Raw genomic sequence first — 20,941 nt, forward strand, 5'->3', positions numbered from 1 at the left:
CCCTCTCCCATTAGCACGGATTACTTCATCTTTCCCTCCCAGCTGCCCTAGTAGGGACAAGGTCAGTTTCTGTCTTTTTTTTCCCATTGTCTGGAACACAAGTATCAGAGTGGTTGTCTCACAGCCTTTTTCTGGCTTTGTTCCCTTCCTCCTGTTGCCTTCCCTACACACACATACACTGTTTCTCTCTCTCTCTCTCTCTCTCTCTCTCTCTCTCTCTCTCTCTCACACACACACACACACACACACATACACACGTATAAACACTTGTATAAATACACACATATAAACACACCCTTTATTTTTGCATCACTTTTTATTTTATTAAAGCTTTTATTTTCAAAACATATGCATGGATAATTTTTCAACATTAACCCTTGCAAAACCTTGTGTTTTTCTCCCCCTTTCCCCATCTTCTCCCCTAAATTCAAGTAATCCAATGTATGTTAAATATGGTAAAATATAAGTTAAATCCAAGATATGCAAACATATTTATACAATAATCTTGCTGCACAAGACAAATCAAATCAAAAAGGAAAAAATGAGGATGAAAATAAAATGCAAGCAAACAACAGCAAAAAAGTGAAAATTGCATCACTTTTTAAAAGAATGTTTATACATTTTTTTGGATTTACTGCATCTTCTCGTGCTCAGAAAATGCTCAAAAAATCAGGTTCACCAGTTGAGCACTATGAGGACAATGTAGGAATGCTGCATTTTGGGGAAGGGGGATTAAGGGAAAGAGAGTAGCAGGAAATGTGGCAAATCCTGGCCAACTGGGAGTGCAGTGGAAGAGGCAAAAAAAGGCCCTTTTAGATCAGAGGATCTCAAGATGGAGAGACTTGAGAGTCTCCTCCAGTCCTTTGATTTTATAAATGGGGAAACTGAGGGGAAAATAGAGGGGGAAACTGTGATCCAGATCAGGAGCGGTTTCTGTAGCTGATCCCTTCCGTCTACCCTGACATCCCCACACACGCACCCAGAACAGAGGGCCTTCCAGCTGCCCTAAAGCTTATGCTTAGCCCGGGTCCAGATGTTCGGTCCTCAGCCCCAGAGCCAAGAGCAGAGACCTGCCATGGACATGACAGTGAGCAGAGAGGCTGCTGCTTGTGTGACACAACAGGAAATCCTGTAAACAGCCACATGTGGCAGAGGGAAGGAGAGATTGAGATAATGAACCCAAGACTGCTGCTTCCCTGCTTCTTGTTCCTGTTGATTGTCCCTGCCAGACTCCCTGCCTGGGGTGGCCGGTGCCCAATTTTGTGGGATCCTAGGAAGATTTCCCTTTTCTGTCATGATCACATAGCCCCCTTTTCCCTATCTGTTCTCTCCTTCCTCCTCACCCCCTCTAGGAAGTACAGGACCCCATGGCTCCCTCTCCCCCCATCTCATTGTATCAGGATGATCTGACCCAACTGGATGGCATCCTTTAAAAATGGCTCTTGGATCCCAGTTGGAGAAACTTCAGTCCAGATTGTGTGTTAGTGGACAGCAGAGTGATAGAATAGATTGAGCTCTGGATTTGGAATCAGTGCGATGATGTGTCTGGTACTTAGTACCTAGGTATCCCCAGGCAAATCAATTAACCTGTTTGTCTCAGTTTACGTTTCTGTAAAATGTGGATAATAATAGCATGTAAAGTATTTGCAAACCTCAAAGCACTGTATAAATGTGAAATACTTAATAGTAGGGCTATGGACCCAATCTGTGATTCCATGTCTCAATCACCACCTTACTTGCACATTATGGCTTCAAGAGAGTTGACCTAGAGGTATCAGACACACTGGCAAACCAGGTTAAAACATAATTGGGAAAATTTAACAAAATTAAAAAAAACAATAATAGAACATAGATAATGTTATTATATGGTTATCTAAGTCAGTATGTGACAGTGAAATCCTTATGGATGGTCTAATGGCCCCTATTTTTATTTAAGTCCTTGAGAAATTAAGTTATTTGTTTAAAAAAAAGAACAATAGTAGAATATAGATAATGTTGCCATATGGTCTTCTAAGTCTATCTGCAATGGCAGGATCTTTGTGGATGAATTGCCTCTGTTTTTATTTAAGTCCCTGAGAAATTAAGTTATTTGTCCAGGTCCAGACAGGAGTTAAATCCAAGTCTTCCTGACTCCAAGACTTATTTCCTTCTGCCATGCCCCTCTAAATCTTAATTGGAGGAGGATGAGGATGATAAATTGAGATAAAAGCAGAATTGTGCTTTTCAGAAAAGTCTTGCCTCCAGAAGGTCAGTGTTTTTCCTTCCATCAGGGAGGAGGGGACATAGGAGGAAATTTTCCAAATTCTGGGGCTCCCGTCTAAGGGGAACGTGATGGAGATTTTTCATTATCAGAGACATCGGGCGTCCGACTTTTCAACTCTCTCATATCCTGAGAGCCGTTTATGACATTGTTATGTAACTGTTTCTTTCCAGTTTCTTTTCCACTTTATTCTCTCCTGTTTTGTTTTGTTCTACATGGGAGTTGCTGACTGGGAAAGAGAAAGCTCAGCAGGAAGGGGTTATGGAAGACTTAGGCTGGCAGCTTTTGGTTCCATTTAATTCACTAAACCTATTTGTTAGGCACCTTGGGTATACAAAGCATTCTGCCAGGACTCAACTTACACAGACTTTTAAAGGGGCTTAGCCTTTCTGGTGCTTACACTCCACAAAGGGCACCCAGGCTCCGAGGAGATGATGGGCAAATCCTGGAGCTCTCTTAGAATATGAACCCCATCCTCAGGCAGTTGGCGGGTGCTTGTGGAAACCCAGGCTCTGTGTCTCAGGTAGGCTGCCCTCAGGATACCACATGTATACATACACATGTGGCAGTTAATTACCCTTTTCCTTAACACAGATGGCTGCAATATCAGAGAAGCCAGCGTGAGCCAAGGAAGGAGGCCTTGGACACTTTTCTTCCTGGCATCTCTCTTTGTCCTCTGCCCCTGTCCTACCAGATTTTTTCAGCCTCATTTTCTTCTCTTAGAGACTTTTCTGTTTAGATGATCACTGGGTCCTTTTTTTAAAAAAATATTTTAATAGTATTTTATTTTCCAAATACATATGAAGATATTTTTCAATATTGCAAAATTTTGTTATATTTTGGGTTCCAAATGTTTCTCCCTCTGTTCCTCCTTTCACTTTTCCCCAAGACACTGAGCAATCCAATATAGGTTAAATAAACATGGAGCACTGCATTTTTATAATCATCATGAGGAAGTCATTCAATAAAGTATCCATTTCCCTATTTTAGATTGGAGATGCTTGCCCAGGACTTGATTGAACTTGAATTTTCTTAACTCCCAAATTGCCTCTTCTTTGTCTCTAAAATAGAGGGTCAATTCCCTTCCCCCCTTAATTCTTCCAAGGCAAGTTTGGAATTTTTCAAAATGAACTTTTACTAGGAAAAAAGAACAAATTTAAAAAATACAATTTTCAGACCATTTTCAGAATTGAAGCTTCTCTCTTTAGCTGAAGCCTCCCCATGGATCCGCTTTGGTCTGTACAGCTTTTCATTGGAAGGGACTGGGTGACCTGTGATCTTCCAGAGAAGAGGATGTCCAGCCTTTGAACACCTTCAGTGAAGGGGCAAGTTGCCACCCCCCCCCAAGATAACCTCCATTCTAGGACAGCTCCAGTTACTAGGGACTTTTTCCTAAACTGATATTTGAGTTTGACAACTTTTCTCTGTTCATCCTAGTCCTATCCTTCCCTCAACCCTTTCCTCCTGCCTTCTTATTTCTTTTTGAATTTAGAAGACTTTTAGGCCCTTCTCTCTCTCTCTCTCTCTCTCTCTCTCTCTCTCTCTGTCTCTGTCTGTGTTTCTCTTTCTCTCTCTCTCTGTCTCTGTCTCTCTATTTCTCTGGCTCTCTGTCTTCTCTCTCTCTCTCTCTCGGTCTCTCTCTCTCTGTCTCTGTCTCTTTCTCTCTCTTTGTAGATAGAGATAGATATAGATAATTACCAGGTAAAGGCAGGCTTTAGAGCTAAGGGGGATGGGAACAGGCTTCTTGTAGAAGGTCGATTCTAGCTGGGTCTCAAAGGAAGCCAAGAGGGAGAGCATTGTGGACATGGGGGCCAGCTAAGGGAAATGTTCAGAGTTGGGATCTGGGAAATGGACATTACCAATGGGGTATGTGGGAAGGTGTAAGGTAGATGAGTAGTGGAAGGGTGTGTGTGTGTGTGTGTGTGTGTGTGTGTATTTTGGGGAAGGGGTAGCAGGTTAGGAAGGATTTCAATTGCCCCAAAATGTTCTATGTCAATCTGGGATGATGGGGAGCTGCTGGCATTTATTGAGTAGAGGCTGGTTACTGGATCTGAATGTGGGTCTGGCCCGGGAGAAGGCAAAGGACAGCCATCTCCCTAGCTGGGAGGATTGGGGAGGCTTCCAGCATCCATCCCCAATTGATTCTTTTGCTTCCTCCTCGTCTTATCTGAGTTGAGCACTCAGGCTGTTTGACCAAGAGAGATTTAGGTTCTTCCAGCCCTGGCCGGCGTCTCTGTCCCTTTGGAGCCTCCTTCTTGGTGATCTCCAAGGAGGGCCTTTGTCACCTCCCCTAAAAACCCTTCGAGCCCTAGCCTGGGATGAGGAACAAGGGAAGATTTGCCCAAACTCACAGAGCTTTGGTGTCTAGATTTGAATTAAGGCTCTCCAGACTCCAAGACTAGCATTTTGTCTGCTGCCCCATCCAGCTGCCTTGATTGTTTTAATGTAGGACTTAGAGTCACAAAATATAAAAAGAATGGGACTGGAAGCTGGTGCATGCTTGATGTGTGGTCCTGAACAGCGACTAACTTCTCTGAACGTTGTTTTCCTCATCTGTAAAATGGGAGACAGCAGAGCCTCTCAGGATTTTTCTCAATTGCTAATGAGATAACCTAATGAGTGCTCAGTTTATCTTATGGTACAACATAAATGGCACCTGTTGCTATTATGTTCAGGGAATCTATGACTTCTCCCCCACCCCAAATCTGCTCGACATTCTGTCTCTTTAGTAGAAACTCCTTAGGATGACCAGATTCTTGATTTAGAACTTAAAGTTGAAGAAATCAGGCAGAATTGCTCATTATCACAAAGACAGGAAGATTGCTCAAGTTCTCTGACTCCTTATCCAACCCTTCCTACCTGTCTGACAGGGACAAGTTAAAATTCCCTGGACCTCAGTTTCCTTATCTGCCAGACAAAGGCTTTGGCCGGACGGTCTCCACCAAACGGCAGCTGCTTTCTTGGCCTGAAGTTCCTGCTCCCGGCTGGGGCCACCCACCAAGTTCCTCCCTCCCCGTTCGTGGCTCATTTGCCAGAGAGAAAGGAGTACTGAGTCCATGATTGAGCCCACATTACTGGCTCCAATTTCTTTACCAGATTCTCTTTAACAGCCCATAACTCAGGTCTCTCCTCCCTCCCAGTCCCTTCCCTCACTGCCACCCTGATGGACTTGGATGATTTTTAGACCAAAGCTTGGATAGAAAATTATCTTCCAAACTCAGCAGTAGCAGACAAAATTCCGCCCCCCCACACCCACCCACAGTTACAGGATTACAGGTCTCAGAGACCATTGAGACCAACTCCCTCAATTTACAGAAAAGGAAACTGAGGTCCAGGAAGATGAAGTTCCTGAGTTTTCATAGGAGTTGGGATTTGCTAAAGAACCAAGGTATTTTTCATGCTGCTTCAAGGAAAGAAAGGGCAGGATTGCTGCCTCCTTTTGTGATCTGTATCTGCAACTGTCTGAGGCTGATATATGGAACTTCATTTTTATGATGATTTTCCTTGTCCTCTCCCCACCCTTAGTGCCATTCCTGTTTTCTGCACGTAAGCTCCTTCTCCTTCTGGGTCCTGTGGGAACATGTCTATAGTAGTTAATACCACCCTGGGATGACAGCTGAAAGCCGAGCTCTTTAGGAGGAAGCGCTGATAGAATGGGCAACTGAAATCCCTACCATCCAGGCGTCTCCCCTACTCCTGGAGATGGTTACTCTTGTTCTTAAGATTGGCTGATCCTGTTAAGATGGAGGCAGAGAAATGGGGAAGACAACATCCATTAAGACAGAGTAGAAATTTTGGTAACTTTCACTCCTCGGACCTCATTTTGATGATGTGAAAAATGGGGAGGAAGGGAAAGCAGGCTTGAGGTCCCTTCCAGCTCTAGCTCTCTGATATTGTGATAAGAAAACAATTCCATTTTCTTTTTTTCCTCAATAATATTTTATTTTTCTAAATACATATAAACACAATTTTCTTTTTTGTAAGACTTTGTGTTCTCCCCCTTTCTCTGACAGTTAAATGTGTGCAATTTAAAAAAAAAATATTTCCATATTTGTTATGTCGGTCAAGAAAAATCAGATCAAGAGGGAAGAGAAACAAACAAATAAAAGGTGAACTATTATGCTTCAATCCACATTCAGTCTCTATAGTTCTCTCTCTGGATGCAGATGCCATTTTCCATCCCAAGTCTGTTGGAATTGCTTTCTATCACCATATCACAGTTGATCATCACATAATCTTGTTGCTGTGTATAATATTCTCTTAGTTCTCCTCACTTTGAATCAGACTTTTTATCAACAATTCTATTTCTTCCCCAACTTTAATCTCCACTTTAAACTTCCTTAAGGCTCTTTCATCTACTGGTTTATATTGGGGGTAGGAGGACCTTGTTTCCTTTCTGAGGGGCAGATATTGGAACCCTTAAGATGCTGCAGCAGGAAGCTCTATGACAGAGCCAGCCCAGGTGTAATTAGGGCACCTCAGTCCCCATCTCTGGTTTCCTTCCCACTTTTCTGACAGCCCTGTGGCTTATGCACCTTAAATCAGAGAGTCCACCTTAGTAGCCCATTTACACAAACAATTGACTCTTTTTTGAATGTTAGTTTTATTTTCCACAAAACAGGCAATATGAAGCTCAAAAGAGATTATAAATGTCAACATCCTGGAAACCTACAGCTGATTCTCTCCTATATAATATAGTGGAGCAGGGAACCTCCATTTCATTGACTTGTAGATTTAGAGATTGGGAAATCACAGACTAATCCAAGCTCTTCATTTTTCAGGAGCGGAAACAGGTCTGGAAACAAAGTAAAAGAAAGGAGAGAGAACTTGTCTCTCCTACCCTTGTATACTCCCTGTCCTAAGCTGGAACAAGCCACGGGCTCAGATAGTATATCTCATGGACAGCTCGTACCACATGGGTGTGCAAGCAAGTTACTGAGTGCCATACCAGTGCCCAAGTCTTTGTTTGTTTTCTTCTAGGCGGCTGCTGAAGAGCGAGCTTGGATCCTTCATTACAGACTATTTCCAGGTAAAATGACATTTTATAGTGATGCATTGGGATGAGTGTGTGTATATTTATATATACTCATATTTATATTATTACAAGTTATAAATACATAATATTATATATTTATATATGTAGTGTCTTTCTTTCTCTTGGCTCACATATGGTCCATGCCACTAATCCAATAATTATTTATAAGGACTTAATATGTGCAAGGCATTTATAGCACAGACTTAGGACTTGGATCTGTGAGGAATGAAAAGCTGAATACTTGCCACTTTTTCTCCAGGAGTCCTTTTAACCTCTCAGCCCCAGGCAAGTCACCCAGTGCTAGTAATGGCTTCTTCCTATTCTTAATTTAATGTATGAGCAGTGCATTAGGTATAGTGATAAAGGTCTCCATAAAATGGGGTTAATAATAGTCCCTAACTCATAAGGTTGTGGATCAAGTGAGTTAAAATAGGTAAGGTACTTTGCAACCTTAAAGCAGCTTTCTACCTCAAGTGATTAAAAAAATAATACTGCAAGGATGTTTTGTATGATTGCTCATATATGACCTATATCAAATTACTTACGTTCTCAATAAGGAGGAAAGATGAGGAAGGAGAGAATTGGAAATGAATGTTTAAAATTATGTTTTTGTGTAGTTGGGGAAAAATAAAATATTTAATTAGAAAAATAATCCTGCAGATAATCCTCTGGCCTTTGGCCTCCCCAAACTTAACAAGACTGGTTCTCCAACAATGGGCATTCATACTCAGAGCCTCTTATCTTGGGCTCTCTAATGCCTAACCTTGGTTCTGTTGATCCAACCCTGAGAAGCCCAAATCACCTTTATGTCCTGTATATATGTCCTGACCATGGTTTTCCAAGGCATCGATTTAATAGAACAACTCTTTTTACTGGGGAGGGGAGAAATCTCATAGCCTAAGAAGAGATGTCCTATTCTTTATACCAGCATCCTCCCAAGTTGAAAGTCAGAGGTGGAGAACTGTGTGTCAAATGGTGCATAGAATGTTTGATGTCGAGTCAGTCAGTTGGCAAAAATGCATTTTTTAATACTATTTTTTATTTTTTGTCATAAAGGGGAGGTTGTATGACGATTGCTGAGAATTGAGGGTTTTATAAAAAAAAACAAAAGTAGCAATAAAAATCAATACATATTTTAAAAAATGGATGGATTGGGTTGTGTTCTCCATGAAGGAAAGTTGACAGTCTTGGATTTTTGGTTTTATTTTTGCCATTTTAGACATTCAGGTGGCTTGAGAGAAAGCTCAGTCCGCAGAGCAGTAAAGCACAAAGATTAACAGAGAGATAATTAGTCAGCAATTGCATCATTTCAACTGCCCTTGACTCATAGGCTGTGCTCTTGGCTTTTGTGCGCTCCTGTCCCACTGTCTCTACGATGTGGTTCCAAATCAAACCACAGAAGAGTGTTTTGTTTTGTTTTCATTCACTCCCAAAGAAGCTTGCAGCCTCCTCCACTGGGTCCTAATTGACATTTAACATAAAATGGGATCGATATGTATTTTTGAACCAGTCTTCCTCTGCCTGTTCTGAACTCCCACAGGCCCAGATGTGTGTGGCCCCTGTTCTTGGGGTTCCCTTCCTCCTCACCTTCACCCCTTTGGATCCTTATCTTCCTTCAAAATTCAGTTCAAGGACCATCTCCTATTCTGATCCTTCCTCTCCGGGTCCCCACTCCTTCATCCATTACTTTGTATTTTTATTTGCTAGTTGGTGTATATATTGTTTCTCCCCTCCCTGTCCCTAACTCAATAGTGTAAGAATTGCTTTGTATTCCCCATATGTAAAACAGTGGATGATGCATAGTAAACTTTTCATAAGGACTTGTTGAATGGCTGAATGAATTTGATTTTCCAAAATTTTTATTTCCAATTTTTTTTCCATTTTCTGTTTTCCAAAAAAATCAATCGGCAAATATTTATGAAGAGCCCACTATGTGCAGGGCACTCTGCTAGGTTCAGAAGGAGATAAGTACAAAGATTTAAACAACCTGTATTTGCAAGAAGCTGACATTCTGATAGGAGGGAAACTCCCCATCTATGAAACCATGCTGCTTCCTGAGCTGCTTACAAAGTATGGCACGCAGATGATTTTTAAAAAATAACCAAATGGTGTGATTTATTTTTTGTATCAACAGCATGTGATAAAACATTAACCACAGCTCAAAGGGAAAAAATGAAGCTCTCACTCCCGCTGGCTGCTGGGTTTCATTTGTGCAGGGGACTGGCTGATGGGGTAGGAGTTAGTGGCTACTCTCAAAGCCTTCATCCCAACTCCAACCTTGGTTAAGCACAGAGCCTGATCTGAGGTGAAAGAAAATAGAGCAGGACTGAGCATTCTTTAGTTAATTTATAAACCATTCTAATGTTAACCAGCCAGCCACTTTTACAGAGAAGCTCACTGAAGCCCAGAATTAGTGGCCACATTGGGATTTGAACTCTGGGCTCGTGGCTCTTAGTCTCCTGGGAGTTTCCACATTATCCTGCTCTTTGTTTTTCAAGGAAAAGATATTTAATCAATTAGCCAATAAACAAGCTTTGATTCAATTAGTTTTTTTTTTTTGTTTTCAAGCTTTAAGTTCCTAGATTCAGGGGCCACCAAAAACAAAGATGAAATGGTTCTTCCATTCGAGTAGTTTACATTCTATTAGAGAAGATATTCTCTCTCTCTCTCTCTCTCTCTCTCTCTCTCTGTCTCTGTCTCTCTCTCTCTCTTTCTCTGTATATATATGTACATATACATATGTGTATGTACATATATGGGGCATACAAGGTAATCCGAGGCTTGAGATCAAACTTACAGCCAGAGGGATCAGGGAGACTGCATTTGAGCTGAGTTTGAAGGATGCCCACTTGGGCTTATGTGGGGAAGCAGAAGTCAGATGTCTTGTGGAGGAACAATCAGAAGGCTACTTTGACTAGACTGTTAGAAGCAGTTATGGAGAGTAAGGCTAGATGGGTAGATCGGGACCAGGTAGCAAAGGGCTTTAATAGCCAAACGGAAGAGTTTGGATTTGATCTTGGAGGTGAAAGGCATTGGGGTTAGAGATGCCGAAAACTGAGTTGTGCAAAACCCTCTGCTAGCATCCTCGGTGAGAGGGGGCCTTTTTATCTGAAGTTCTGAATCCATTGCAGCATAAAGGAAGCTCTGCAGAATCTCTCCAGGTGGAGAAAGGTCAATAGCTGATGAGGAGGTTCAAACCATCCAAGCAGATACATGAGCGGTTGGGGAGCCGGTATGCCAGCATTGCCTCAGATGGTCAGGGAGGTGGAAATTGGATATTCAAGGTACTGAGCTCATTAGTTGATAAGGACTGGCAGAAACAGGCCAGGCAGGCCCATTCCCAAACATCCACTTCATTTCAGCCGAGAAGACCGACTTGCCCTTGGCTCTGTTCACCCCCAAGAGCCAACTTGAAACCTGCCCAAATGGCTCAGGTTCGAAACTGCGAATTTTCGTTTTGCTACTTCAGAGAGCATCTCTGAAAGGGAATGCATTTGGTGATGGATAATGAAAGTGATGGGGGCAAGGGCAGGTAGCCGTACCAAGGCTGCAGATCGCCTGTGGAGAGAGAGGAGAGAAGAGTATGATTTCCCAGAAAGGACTGACACATACGTAGGGCCAGGCAAGTAAAAAAGCAAAATCTGGGACTAGGTTTTTGTGATGGGACGGCATCGATGACCTTGTCTGCTCTAATTTGAATCGAGCCTGAGAAGAAAATTGAGTTTTTCCAAAGGCCCCTGGCAGAGGAGGGTAACTCTATATCCCAGTGCCAGCTACAATAATTGGGTCCTTATAATGCTTGAAACTGATAGTGTGAGCCACTCAGTGTTTTTCCACCATTTCGATAATTGGGTATTCTGATGGTGAAAGGCGTGGAGGCTGATGAGCAAATACTCTCCAACGTTTTCCATCTGCTCTTGACTATGTATTTATTAGACATTTGAGGTTTTATTCTCTTTGGGGTTTTTTTTCTGACCGCTGAAAGTTAAACTACTTTTCCATGGAACAGAATTTTTGTATCATTCTCAAGTTTGTTCTCAAGTCAATGACTTTGAAACTTCTTTGGAAGAAGAGAAATTCATCGAACTGAGATCCATGAGGTCACGGATCATCTGATCGCACTAATTATTTTTTTTCCATTTCCTGTTCATATCTGAAAGAATCTTAGTAAGATAATTATCCTACCACTTCATTATCATCAAAAACAAAAATCAAGTGTTTGCTTTCACAATGTAAAGAGAATCACAGGGAGAGTCTATCTCCTTGGAATCTGTAATCTGAAAAAGACCAGATGGGAAGCAGGATCAGAGAAAGGAAAGAGAAGAATACTTTGAGTTTGGGGTTAAGATAAAGAGGGATTGTTTGTTTATATGTTGTATCTCCCAAAAGGAAGGGTCCATTTTCCTCTCTGTATTCCTCAGGGCTCAACACAATGCCTGGGATATAGTAAATGCTTCATAAATAAATGCTTGTTGATTGACTGATTTTTTTTTTTTTTTGATTAGGCAGGTGGGGTTAAGTGACTTGCCCAGGATCACACAGTCAAATCTTCCTGATTTCAGGGCCAGTGCTCTATTATGCCATCTAATTACCCTGATTGACCCATTCTTGATGATAACACTAGCTCATATTTATATAGTGTTTACTATGTGCTTTATATTTATCTCATTTGATCTTCATGATAATTCTGAGAGGGTATTATCCCCATTTTACAAATGAAGAAACTGAGGCTGGATTTGAATTCAGGTTTTCTTGACTTCAGGGCCAGTATTGTATTCATTATACCACCTAGCTGCCCTCAGATAAAGTTCCCAGTCCTACAGAAAGGCCCATGAGGATTAAGGTGCAAGAGTACAATACAATCTAAGCCAACAAGGAATTGTTTGAGAGACATCGCTAGAACTATACAGACTAAAAACAACAAAAGGTGTCTGTCCTCAATGAGCTTACATTCTATTGGGAAGATATAACATATAAACAAATAAATCTATGTATATATACACGTTTTTGTGTATATATTTGTAAAAAAAAATTGCAGAGGTATGAAAGAGCCCAATTAACTAATATAGGTTTGAAAATCCTTTTTTGGGGGGAGAGGGAGGAGCAGCTAAGTGGCATAGCAGAGCACCAGCCCTGAAGTCAGGAGGACCCAAGTTCAAATATGACCTCAGACACTTAATATTTCCTAGCTATGTGACCCTGGGCAAGTCACTTAACCTTAATTACCTCAGCAAAAAAAAAAAGGAAAAGAAAACCCTTTTTGTGTGTCCTGGTTATCCAGTGAAACCTATCATCCCAGAATGGTTTTAAATATCATTATTTATTTATTAATTAATATTAAATATTTAAAATAAAATATACAGAATTATAAAGGAAAGCACTTACATATACAAATAGCTATCCAAGTTTTTTTTTTAACAAGTTCCTGGACCCCAGATGATTTGGGATGATTCCAGAAGATCTTCCTATAGGAGACAGTGCATGAGTTAGGCCTTGAAGGAATTCTAAAAGACCCAGATGAGTGGCCATCTATTCCAGGAATGGTGTATGTAATGATGCATGGAAAGACCCTGAAGCCAGAGATAAAATGCCGAGTTCAGGGACTGGCAAGTAGTCCAGTTTGGCTGAAAAGAAGACTAAAAGAGTAAGATATAATAAACCTGAGAAGGAAGTCTGAAGCCAGACAGTAAAAGCAGGAAACGATGGGGCCCTGGATGAGCACAGGCCAAAGGAATCATAGCATCTCAGTGTCAAAGATAATTTAGACCCATCTTTCATTTTACAACATAGGAAATGTCTGAGGTAGATTTCTTCACTCTACGTTGAGCCCTCTCTCTTCTGAGCCTTAAGAGGTAAATTCTGTGTAAGAAACATGAGAGCGAACATTAAAGATCCTTGGAACCTTGGTGTTGGAAGGGGCCTTCCAGTTCGTTAAGTTTTGTCCATCCCATCATTTGACAAATAAGAAAACAGATCAGGCAAGTCAGGTGTTTTTGCCCAAAGTCACAGTTAGCTGGTGATGGAAAATCACCAGTCCTGTTCCCTGATTTTAAAGATGAGGAAACTGAGACCTAGAAAGAAAATATGATTAGAATCAAGTTCCCCTGACTCCTGAGCCCAGTGCTTCCTCCTCCCCAAACCAGGCAATTGAAGTTAAGTGACTTGCCCAGGGTTACATAGCTAGGAAATATTAAGTGTCCAAGGTCAGATTAGAACTCAGGTCCTCCCAACTTCAGGACCAGTGCTCTATCCACTATGCCATCTAGCTGCCCCCATCCAGTGCTTTTTTTTTAATTTTTAAATTTATTTTTATTATTATTATTATAATAACTTTTTATTGACAGAACCCATGCCAGGGTAATTTTTTTTTACAACATTATCCCTTGCACTCACTTCTGTTCTGATTTTTCCCTCCCACCCTCCGCCCCCTCCCCCAGATGGCAAGCAGTCCTATATATGCTGAATATGTCGCAGTATATCCTAGATACAACATATGTGTACAGAACAGTGCTTTTAAAAATATATCACACTGTTATTCTGGCTCCAAATTCAGTGCTTGTTTCCATGAGGTAATGATGCTTTCTGCATTTGCCCGAGATGACTAATCTTTGCACGCCAGTCCCTAATCAATATCCTTTGCTGAATAGACAGACACTACAAGAAGCATCTCTGCCTACCCTGGGGTTGCAAGCAGTACTTTCACTCCTGCCAATTGCCAGCTGATCTTGAACAAATTGCTTCCTCTCTGGACTCAGTTTCCCTATCTTTAAAATATGGCTGTTGAATCTTAAGGTTTCTTCTTCTAAAAGCTTCTGGCTGTATGTTTTTGAACATTTCCAGAAAAATCCAGCAGTCTTTACATGACCAGTGCCTACTGTCTGAAAATAATCCTCTAGAGCGATTTTAGGTTTACAGAGTCTTTTAGTGTGTTCACTGGTGAACATTTATTAAATATCTACTCTATCCCAATTATTGATCATACAAAGATAAAAATGAAACAGTCCTTTCTTACGTCCTCTGGGAAAACTAAGTGTATGTGGGAGGATATAATAAATTAATAGATAAGATTTGCTCAAAACAACCCTGTGATGAGACTAGTCTAAACATTGATATCCTTATTGTGTGGATGAGGTCAGATGTGAAGAGATTTGGCTTACATCACATGAGATGTGGCAGAATTGGAATACAGACCCAGGCCTCTCAATTCCCAGGCCCAACATTCTTAACCAATACTCTGTGAAAAGATCCAGTTCTAGAATATTGTCTGAAAGGAGTTTACAGTCTAGTGGGAGAGAGTCCCCTTCTCCCTCCAGTCCATGCTAGAGGGATGGCACACCAAGCATCGGTAGAGAAGGTTAGAAGGGAGCTCAGTGGCCAGCTCATGCAAATCCCTTCAGAATCTACAATGAATATTCATTTCCTTGTAGCTTTGATTTCTTGGTTGGGTTTTTGGTTGTTTATTTTTCTAGAGGTGGTTCTGCTGTTCCGTCCCTCCCCTTGACAGGATACCCCTTCGAAGGCCAAGGCCTTTGTGGGCAGGAGGCATGTTCTTTCTGGCCTTGTTACATCCTGCAGACTCCTTCCCTCCCCTGCTCCCTCCCTCACACTCCCTCCTGCCTGTGGCATTGTTAGTGAGTGAAATCTGGGTCTTAGCTGCCCGTTTAATGACTGATGTCTGGGGTGGTTTGGATTACTCTCCCCCAGACAGTCGCGTTTACGATTTTCCAAGCTAGCTACGCCTCATATTTCTGTTTGCAGCCCATATTTCTATCTGGAATAGTATAAACAAACATGACAGCTGTCCCCTGCTTCCTGGCTCGGCTCTTCTGCAAACTTCATTAATGAGTCGTGCGTCCTCCCTTCTGTTTCATTACTGGGGGGTTCTGGGTAACAGTGAACCCTACTTTAATTCTGGCTTCCTTGCCAGCTCTGCTGCTAACCCAGCCTTTAGGCCTTTCCTTCGGAGATGTGGTAGGAGAAGCAGAGTCTTTTTGTCAAGAATGTCCTCATCCCCCATCAATCACCAAGCATTTATGAAGCTTCTTCTGTGTCCCAGGCCGTGTGTGCTGGGATTACAGAGAGAAAGGATGAAGTGGTCTTTGCTTGGGATCTTCTTGCATTCTAACAGAACATTTAGTATCCCCCTACTCTTTGCCCAGGAGTCATCTAAATTCACAGGAATACAGTGGAGCCTAAAACAAGAGCCCTTCTTAAGAGGCTAATGGACTGACTGATTGGGGTGAACCAGATGGATGCATGAAAAAACCAATGATCAATGAATAATTAGCATCTGCTGAGTGTTTAATAGGAAGAAGACTCTGAGATACTCAGGCATCTTTCTGGAAGCTGCATAATTCCTATCAAATGAAGGCAACATTTCCCAGCATTTTTAGGGAGGTTAAAAGGTCTGATAAGATGTGCTGGATCTGCATCTAAGAAGGTCGTGTCAGGGCTAGTTCTCGGGATCAGGAAGATGCCCTGCTTCTACCACATGTGGAGTTTTGTGGTGGTTTCTGGGTGTTGTGGCTAAAGAAGGACATAGGTAAACTGGAGAGGTTCCTTAGGATATTACTGTACTGCACTGAATGAAGAGTGGTTATCTGTACTAGCAGAGTGACTTCTCAATGATGAAAATGTGGATCCATCAAAGTGTCAGAAAAATGCCATTTTTAGACATCATCAGAGAATCTTGGAAACTTCTCTGTTTGATGATTCCACTCCTTAAAATTGCCCTGTTTGCCTTAATTTAATTTTTTTTAATGTAAATTGACTTTTAGCCCCACCAAAGGGCTGGGCATTTGCAAGTGGAAAGCACCCTCTCTCTAGCCTGGGTATCTGGAGGTCTGAGTCCTAGGCCTGACTCACCAACTACAACAAGTGTTTAAGATGCTAATGCCTCAGTGTTTGCACCTGCAAATTGGGGAGAGAAACACCTCCATGTCAGACTCAGACTCATAATGGAAGTTCCCACTTTCATTTGGAAGAACTTTGAGATTTGATAAGTAGGTGCTGTCCCAGAAACCGAGTTCAGGAAATCCCAGGGTTCCTAGAATGGTTTGTGAAAAGGGCCCCTGAAGGTAGCTTAATGTTTTGATAGGGGGGCAGGTTAGAGGGAGGCAGCAGAAGAGTATGCAAGTTCTAGGGTCAGAGGTGCTCGATTCAAACCCTGCCCTTCACCCAGAAGTTAACTGTCCACTTTTCTGGGCCCTGATTTTCTCATCTATAAAATGAGTTTGCATTTGATGACCCTTAGGGGATACATCACTGGACCTAGAGCCAGGAGATTGTGATTTCATATCTGACCTCAGATACTCCCTAACTGGACAAATGACAATCCTGTTTGCCTCAGTTTATTCATCTGTAAAGTGAGGTTGGATTTGATAACCCTTAGTGGATAGAGTACTGTATCTAGAGCCAGGAGACTCATCTTTGTGAGTTCAGATCTGACCTCAGGTACTTCCTAGCTGGACAAATGACTTAATCTTGTCTGCCTCAGTTTACTCATCCGTAAAATGAAACGGAGAAGGAAATGGCACACCCCTCCAGTATCTTTGCCAAGAAAATCCCAAATGTAGTCACAGAAGGTCAGATATAACTGAAAAATGACTGCAAAGGTTTCTTCTCACTCCAGTCTATCATCCTGGCTCTTTGATCATTGGTAAATCTTCAGTTTGCCCATCTGTAAAATGAGGGCAGTTAAATTAAAGGATGTCTGAGGTTTCTTCCATCCCCAGATCAATGGTCTGGGGGATTCTCAAGGCCTAGGGTCCGTAGGCTTCTCTCTGTTAGCTGTTCATCCCAGCTTGGTTCTGATCCCCGTCTTCCCCAGCTCCAGGCATCATTAACCCTTTAGCAGCTGCTGTCCTGATGTGGGTGAGTTCTGGTCCAAACCGGAATGTGCAAATGTTTGCACAGAGGAACATAATGGGGGAAAAGAGGAATGAACTTGGGGCTGAAAGGTCCATTCTCTGGGTTGACCATCCTGTGTGTTTTAGTTTTAGTTATTTAGGCAAGTCACCCTTCTCTCTGGGCCGGTTTCTTTCTTTTCTTTTTAAAAATTATTTATTTATCTTAAATACCTATTGCTTTATGAATCATGTTGGGAAAGAAAAATCAGAATGAAAGGGAAAAACCATGAGAGAGATAAACACACACACACACACACACACACACACACACACACAGAGAGAGAGAGAGAGAGAGAGAGAGAGAGAGAGAGAGAGAGAGAGAAAAGAAGTGAACATAGCATGTGTTGATTTACATTCAAATTCCCTGGTCTATTTTCTGGATGCAGAACAGGCAGATGAGAACAATTTGTTCCAAGGCTGTGAGGGCGGCTGAAGCAGGTGCTATGGAGTGACTGGGTCACTCACAGCCTCCCAGCCATCACCAAGTATCCTGGCTTTTGTCCTGCCCACTGGACTTGGCTGGGAGGGCGAAGCCTATGACTTTGTGCAGCTCTGTCTCATTGAATGCACTTCCCACACAAATCAAGTGGAGCGGATCTCAAGGTTTTAGACTCCAGATTCTTAAACTGTGGTTTAAACTGGCCCATCTAGGTGTCATGTGGGGTTGTAAATTATGGCTTATTATCAGGAAATGTTTGGTTTGTATACCTATTTTATATACCTATCTATCTGAGGTCACGTAAAAAATTTTCACGCGAAAAGTGGTCATGAAATAGAAAAAGTTTAAGAAGCCCTGCTCTAGACCAAGAGATAAAGGGAAGTATCCAAAGTTGCCTAGGCTGTGAGAGCCAGGCAATTTCTCAAATCTTCTCAGAGCCAAGATGAGTTATTATAATTACATGTTCCCAAACTCAGTGCTTTGGGCCAGGAGAACCAAGTGAGAGGGAAATGAGCTCAGGGGTCATTGCAAAGAACAAGTCCCAACAAACATGGTAAAATGAGTACTTTGTTCGGTTATGTCAGAGGTGCTACTGGTCCATATATCTGTCTTCCTTTTTGCAGCACAAATCCAATTCAGCAGACACTTATGAAGTGCCTACTGTGTGCAAAGTACTATGTAGGACACTAAATCTACGGATTTAGAGCTAGAAGGGATCTTAGAGATCCTTGAAGCCAGTCTTCCCCTCCCCCTTATTTTATTTTATATTATTATTTTTTAAATTTGTTTTTGCTGAGGCAATTGGGATTAAATGACTACCTCAGGGTCACAGAGCTAGGAAGTGTTAAGTGTCTGAGGTCACATTTGAATTCAGGTCCTCCTGACTTCAGGGCTGGTGCTCTGTCTATTGTACCACTTAGCTCCCCCCCACCCCATTTTAAAGCTGAAAGTTCAGGTCAAATAATAGGTGACTTACCCAGGCTTCCTCAGCTAGCAGGTAAGCCGAGCCAGGATTCAAATCCGAATCCTCACATTCTAAATATAAGATGCTTTTCACCGACATACTACCATAACTGGCCTTTTGAGGCCCCCTTCCTAGAAGATTGGTCCCTGCTCAGTCCCTGCTCACATCCTTGACTTTAATCTTCTTCCCTAAGCAGTCCCTATGGGTTTTTTAATCTATGCTTCTCCCCACTGGTTACCTGAAATAATCGATATATTCTACTTAGACCTCAGTTTCCCCCTTCTCCAAAGCAAGTATGGAAGAGCTTTGGGAGTCATCCCAAATTAACCTTGAGGCAGAAGGAAAACTGGACTCACCAGCAGGAGAGGTTCAAATCCTCTCTCTCTCTCTCTCTGGAAATAGACATATACACACATATAAATTCCCAGTTTCATCTGAAGATTGGGAACCACCCATACATACATACCTATCCTCCATCCTCACGGAACTATCGTGAGAAAAGTTCTTCGTAAACCTTCCCAAGTTCTGCCCAGAAATAGGAGATGGGGAATTTTATGTCCTTAACGGTTCTGCCCTTTTCAGGCTCTGTACCCTTTGGCTTTCATGAACCTTCCTCCTACGGTCCATTCAATATTAAAAGAAACAAATTCCAAAGATTATCATGCATTTGTAAACAAAACAAAACAGAAGAAGTGCTTGTAATGGGATAATATAGTTATTTATCAAATATAATAATGTTTGTATGTCAGATATGGCCCACCCATACATACCCCCTTAATGAGGTTCTCATGATTTCTTAGAGATGCTTGCTTCATATTGGAAACCCCTGTGCTAAAACATTCCCCTTTGGGACATGTTAATCGCCTTTATTTCTTATGAGATCTGGAACTTAAATAAAAGGCAGCCCAACAAAAAGTAGAATTGTTCTAACTATTGAAATGGACAGATTCAGTGATCCAGATGAATGGACAGATAGTTAGATGGGGGAGATAGACAGGGAGATAGAAGGAAAGATGGAGAGATAAGTAGATGATAAATAAATAGATAATAAATCGACGGGAATCCATTTTGAATGCTTACTTTGTGCCAAGCAATAGGAATATAAACCAAGCAATAGGAATATAAACCAAACAGTGCCCGCTTTCAGGGAGCTTACCTTCAAATAGGGGACATGTAAAGAGGAGCTCTAAAGGGAGAAGGTGGCTGCAAAGTGGAATGGGGGATAGTTTTTTGCCCTGCCTGTAGAAGGAAAAAGCTGAGGCAATAGATTCAGTTGTTGTTACTATCATTAATTTCTATATTGCCTTCATTTCTGGAATATAGCTACCTTCCCCAGCAAGTTGTCTTGGAACAGTGAATAAAAGAGCAATTCAGCAAGATAACTCATCAGAACAGTGTGACAATATATGCAATAATCTCTACTCAGAACTCCCTGCCTTTGCAAAGAAGGGCAGAAAATACATTACTGAATATACTGTATTGTGGTGTGACACTATATGCAATTATCCCTCCTCAGAGTCCCCTATCTCTGTAAATAAGGGAGGAAAATACATTATTGTCTATACTATATTGTGGTGTGACACTATATGCAATATTCTCTACTTAGAGTCCCCTGTCTCTATAGAAGGGAGGAAAATGCATTACTGTATGTATTATATTATGGTATGACAATATATGCAATATTCTCTCCTCAGAGTCCCCTATCTCTGTAAAGAAAGGGGGAAAATTCCCCTATATTGTTTTTCCCATGGGAAAAATTGGGTATTTCTGATAGGTGAACACTCAGAGCCAAATCTCTGCCATTTTGTTCCATTCCAAGATCTTTGCTGGACTCATAAATATTCTCTGAAATCACCAACGTTTCTGTTCTGTTCTTTCTTATTTCTTGGCAGAACCAGCTGCTTGCTAAGGGGCTCCTGTTTGTGGAAGAGAAGGTTCACCTGTGTGAAGGCGAGTAAGAGGGCCCCTTCTGGATGTGGGCGGAGAGAGGCAGCCTGGGATGTCCGAACAGCTGGGACACATCTGTCCTCAGCTGTCCAAGATTGCTTGGCCCCTGGGAACAGAGCTTTCAGGGCACCATCTGACTTGTGCTTGTGATCTCTTGATGTCTTAATATGAACTGACCTAATTTCTAGGCCTCTCAAGAGCAAAAACAGATCTCAATCAACTCCATTATCTGGGTCAATAAATAACAATTGATGCCACAGGCTTTCCCCCTGCCTCTGGCAAACCATTATCAGCAGAGGTAAAGTCCCTTTCTTGGCTTTGCATGTGGTGTAGGCTATACCTACTGGGTCATGGGTGAGCCTTCTGGGAGAAAAGCCTTCCTGCCCTA

The 20,941-nt window shown here is 41.8% G+C and overlaps 1 protein-coding gene across 7 annotated transcripts in view; it reads left to right on the forward strand.

Moving 5' to 3' along the window:
• Positions 1 to 20,941, forward strand: part of PRR5L (proline rich 5 like) — a 135,775-nt gene that overhangs the window by 83,824 nt on the left and 31,010 nt on the right. For all 7 annotated transcript variants that reach the window (XM_031942658.1, XM_031942656.1, XM_031942657.1 and 4 more), the window contains 2 exons: positions 7,241 to 7,289; positions 20,499 to 20,556. In XM_031942658.1, the coding sequence (XP_031798518.1) occupies positions 7,241 to 7,289; positions 20,499 to 20,556 (107 nt within the window). The remainder of the gene's footprint in view (positions 1 to 7,240; positions 7,290 to 20,498; positions 20,557 to 20,941) is intronic.

The sequence above is a fragment of the Sarcophilus harrisii genome, chromosome 6 (genome assembly GCF_902635505.1).
Source record: "Sarcophilus harrisii chromosome 6, mSarHar1.11, whole genome shotgun sequence".
NCBI classification, from domain to species: Eukaryota; Metazoa; Chordata; class Mammalia; order Dasyuromorphia; family Dasyuridae; genus Sarcophilus; species Sarcophilus harrisii.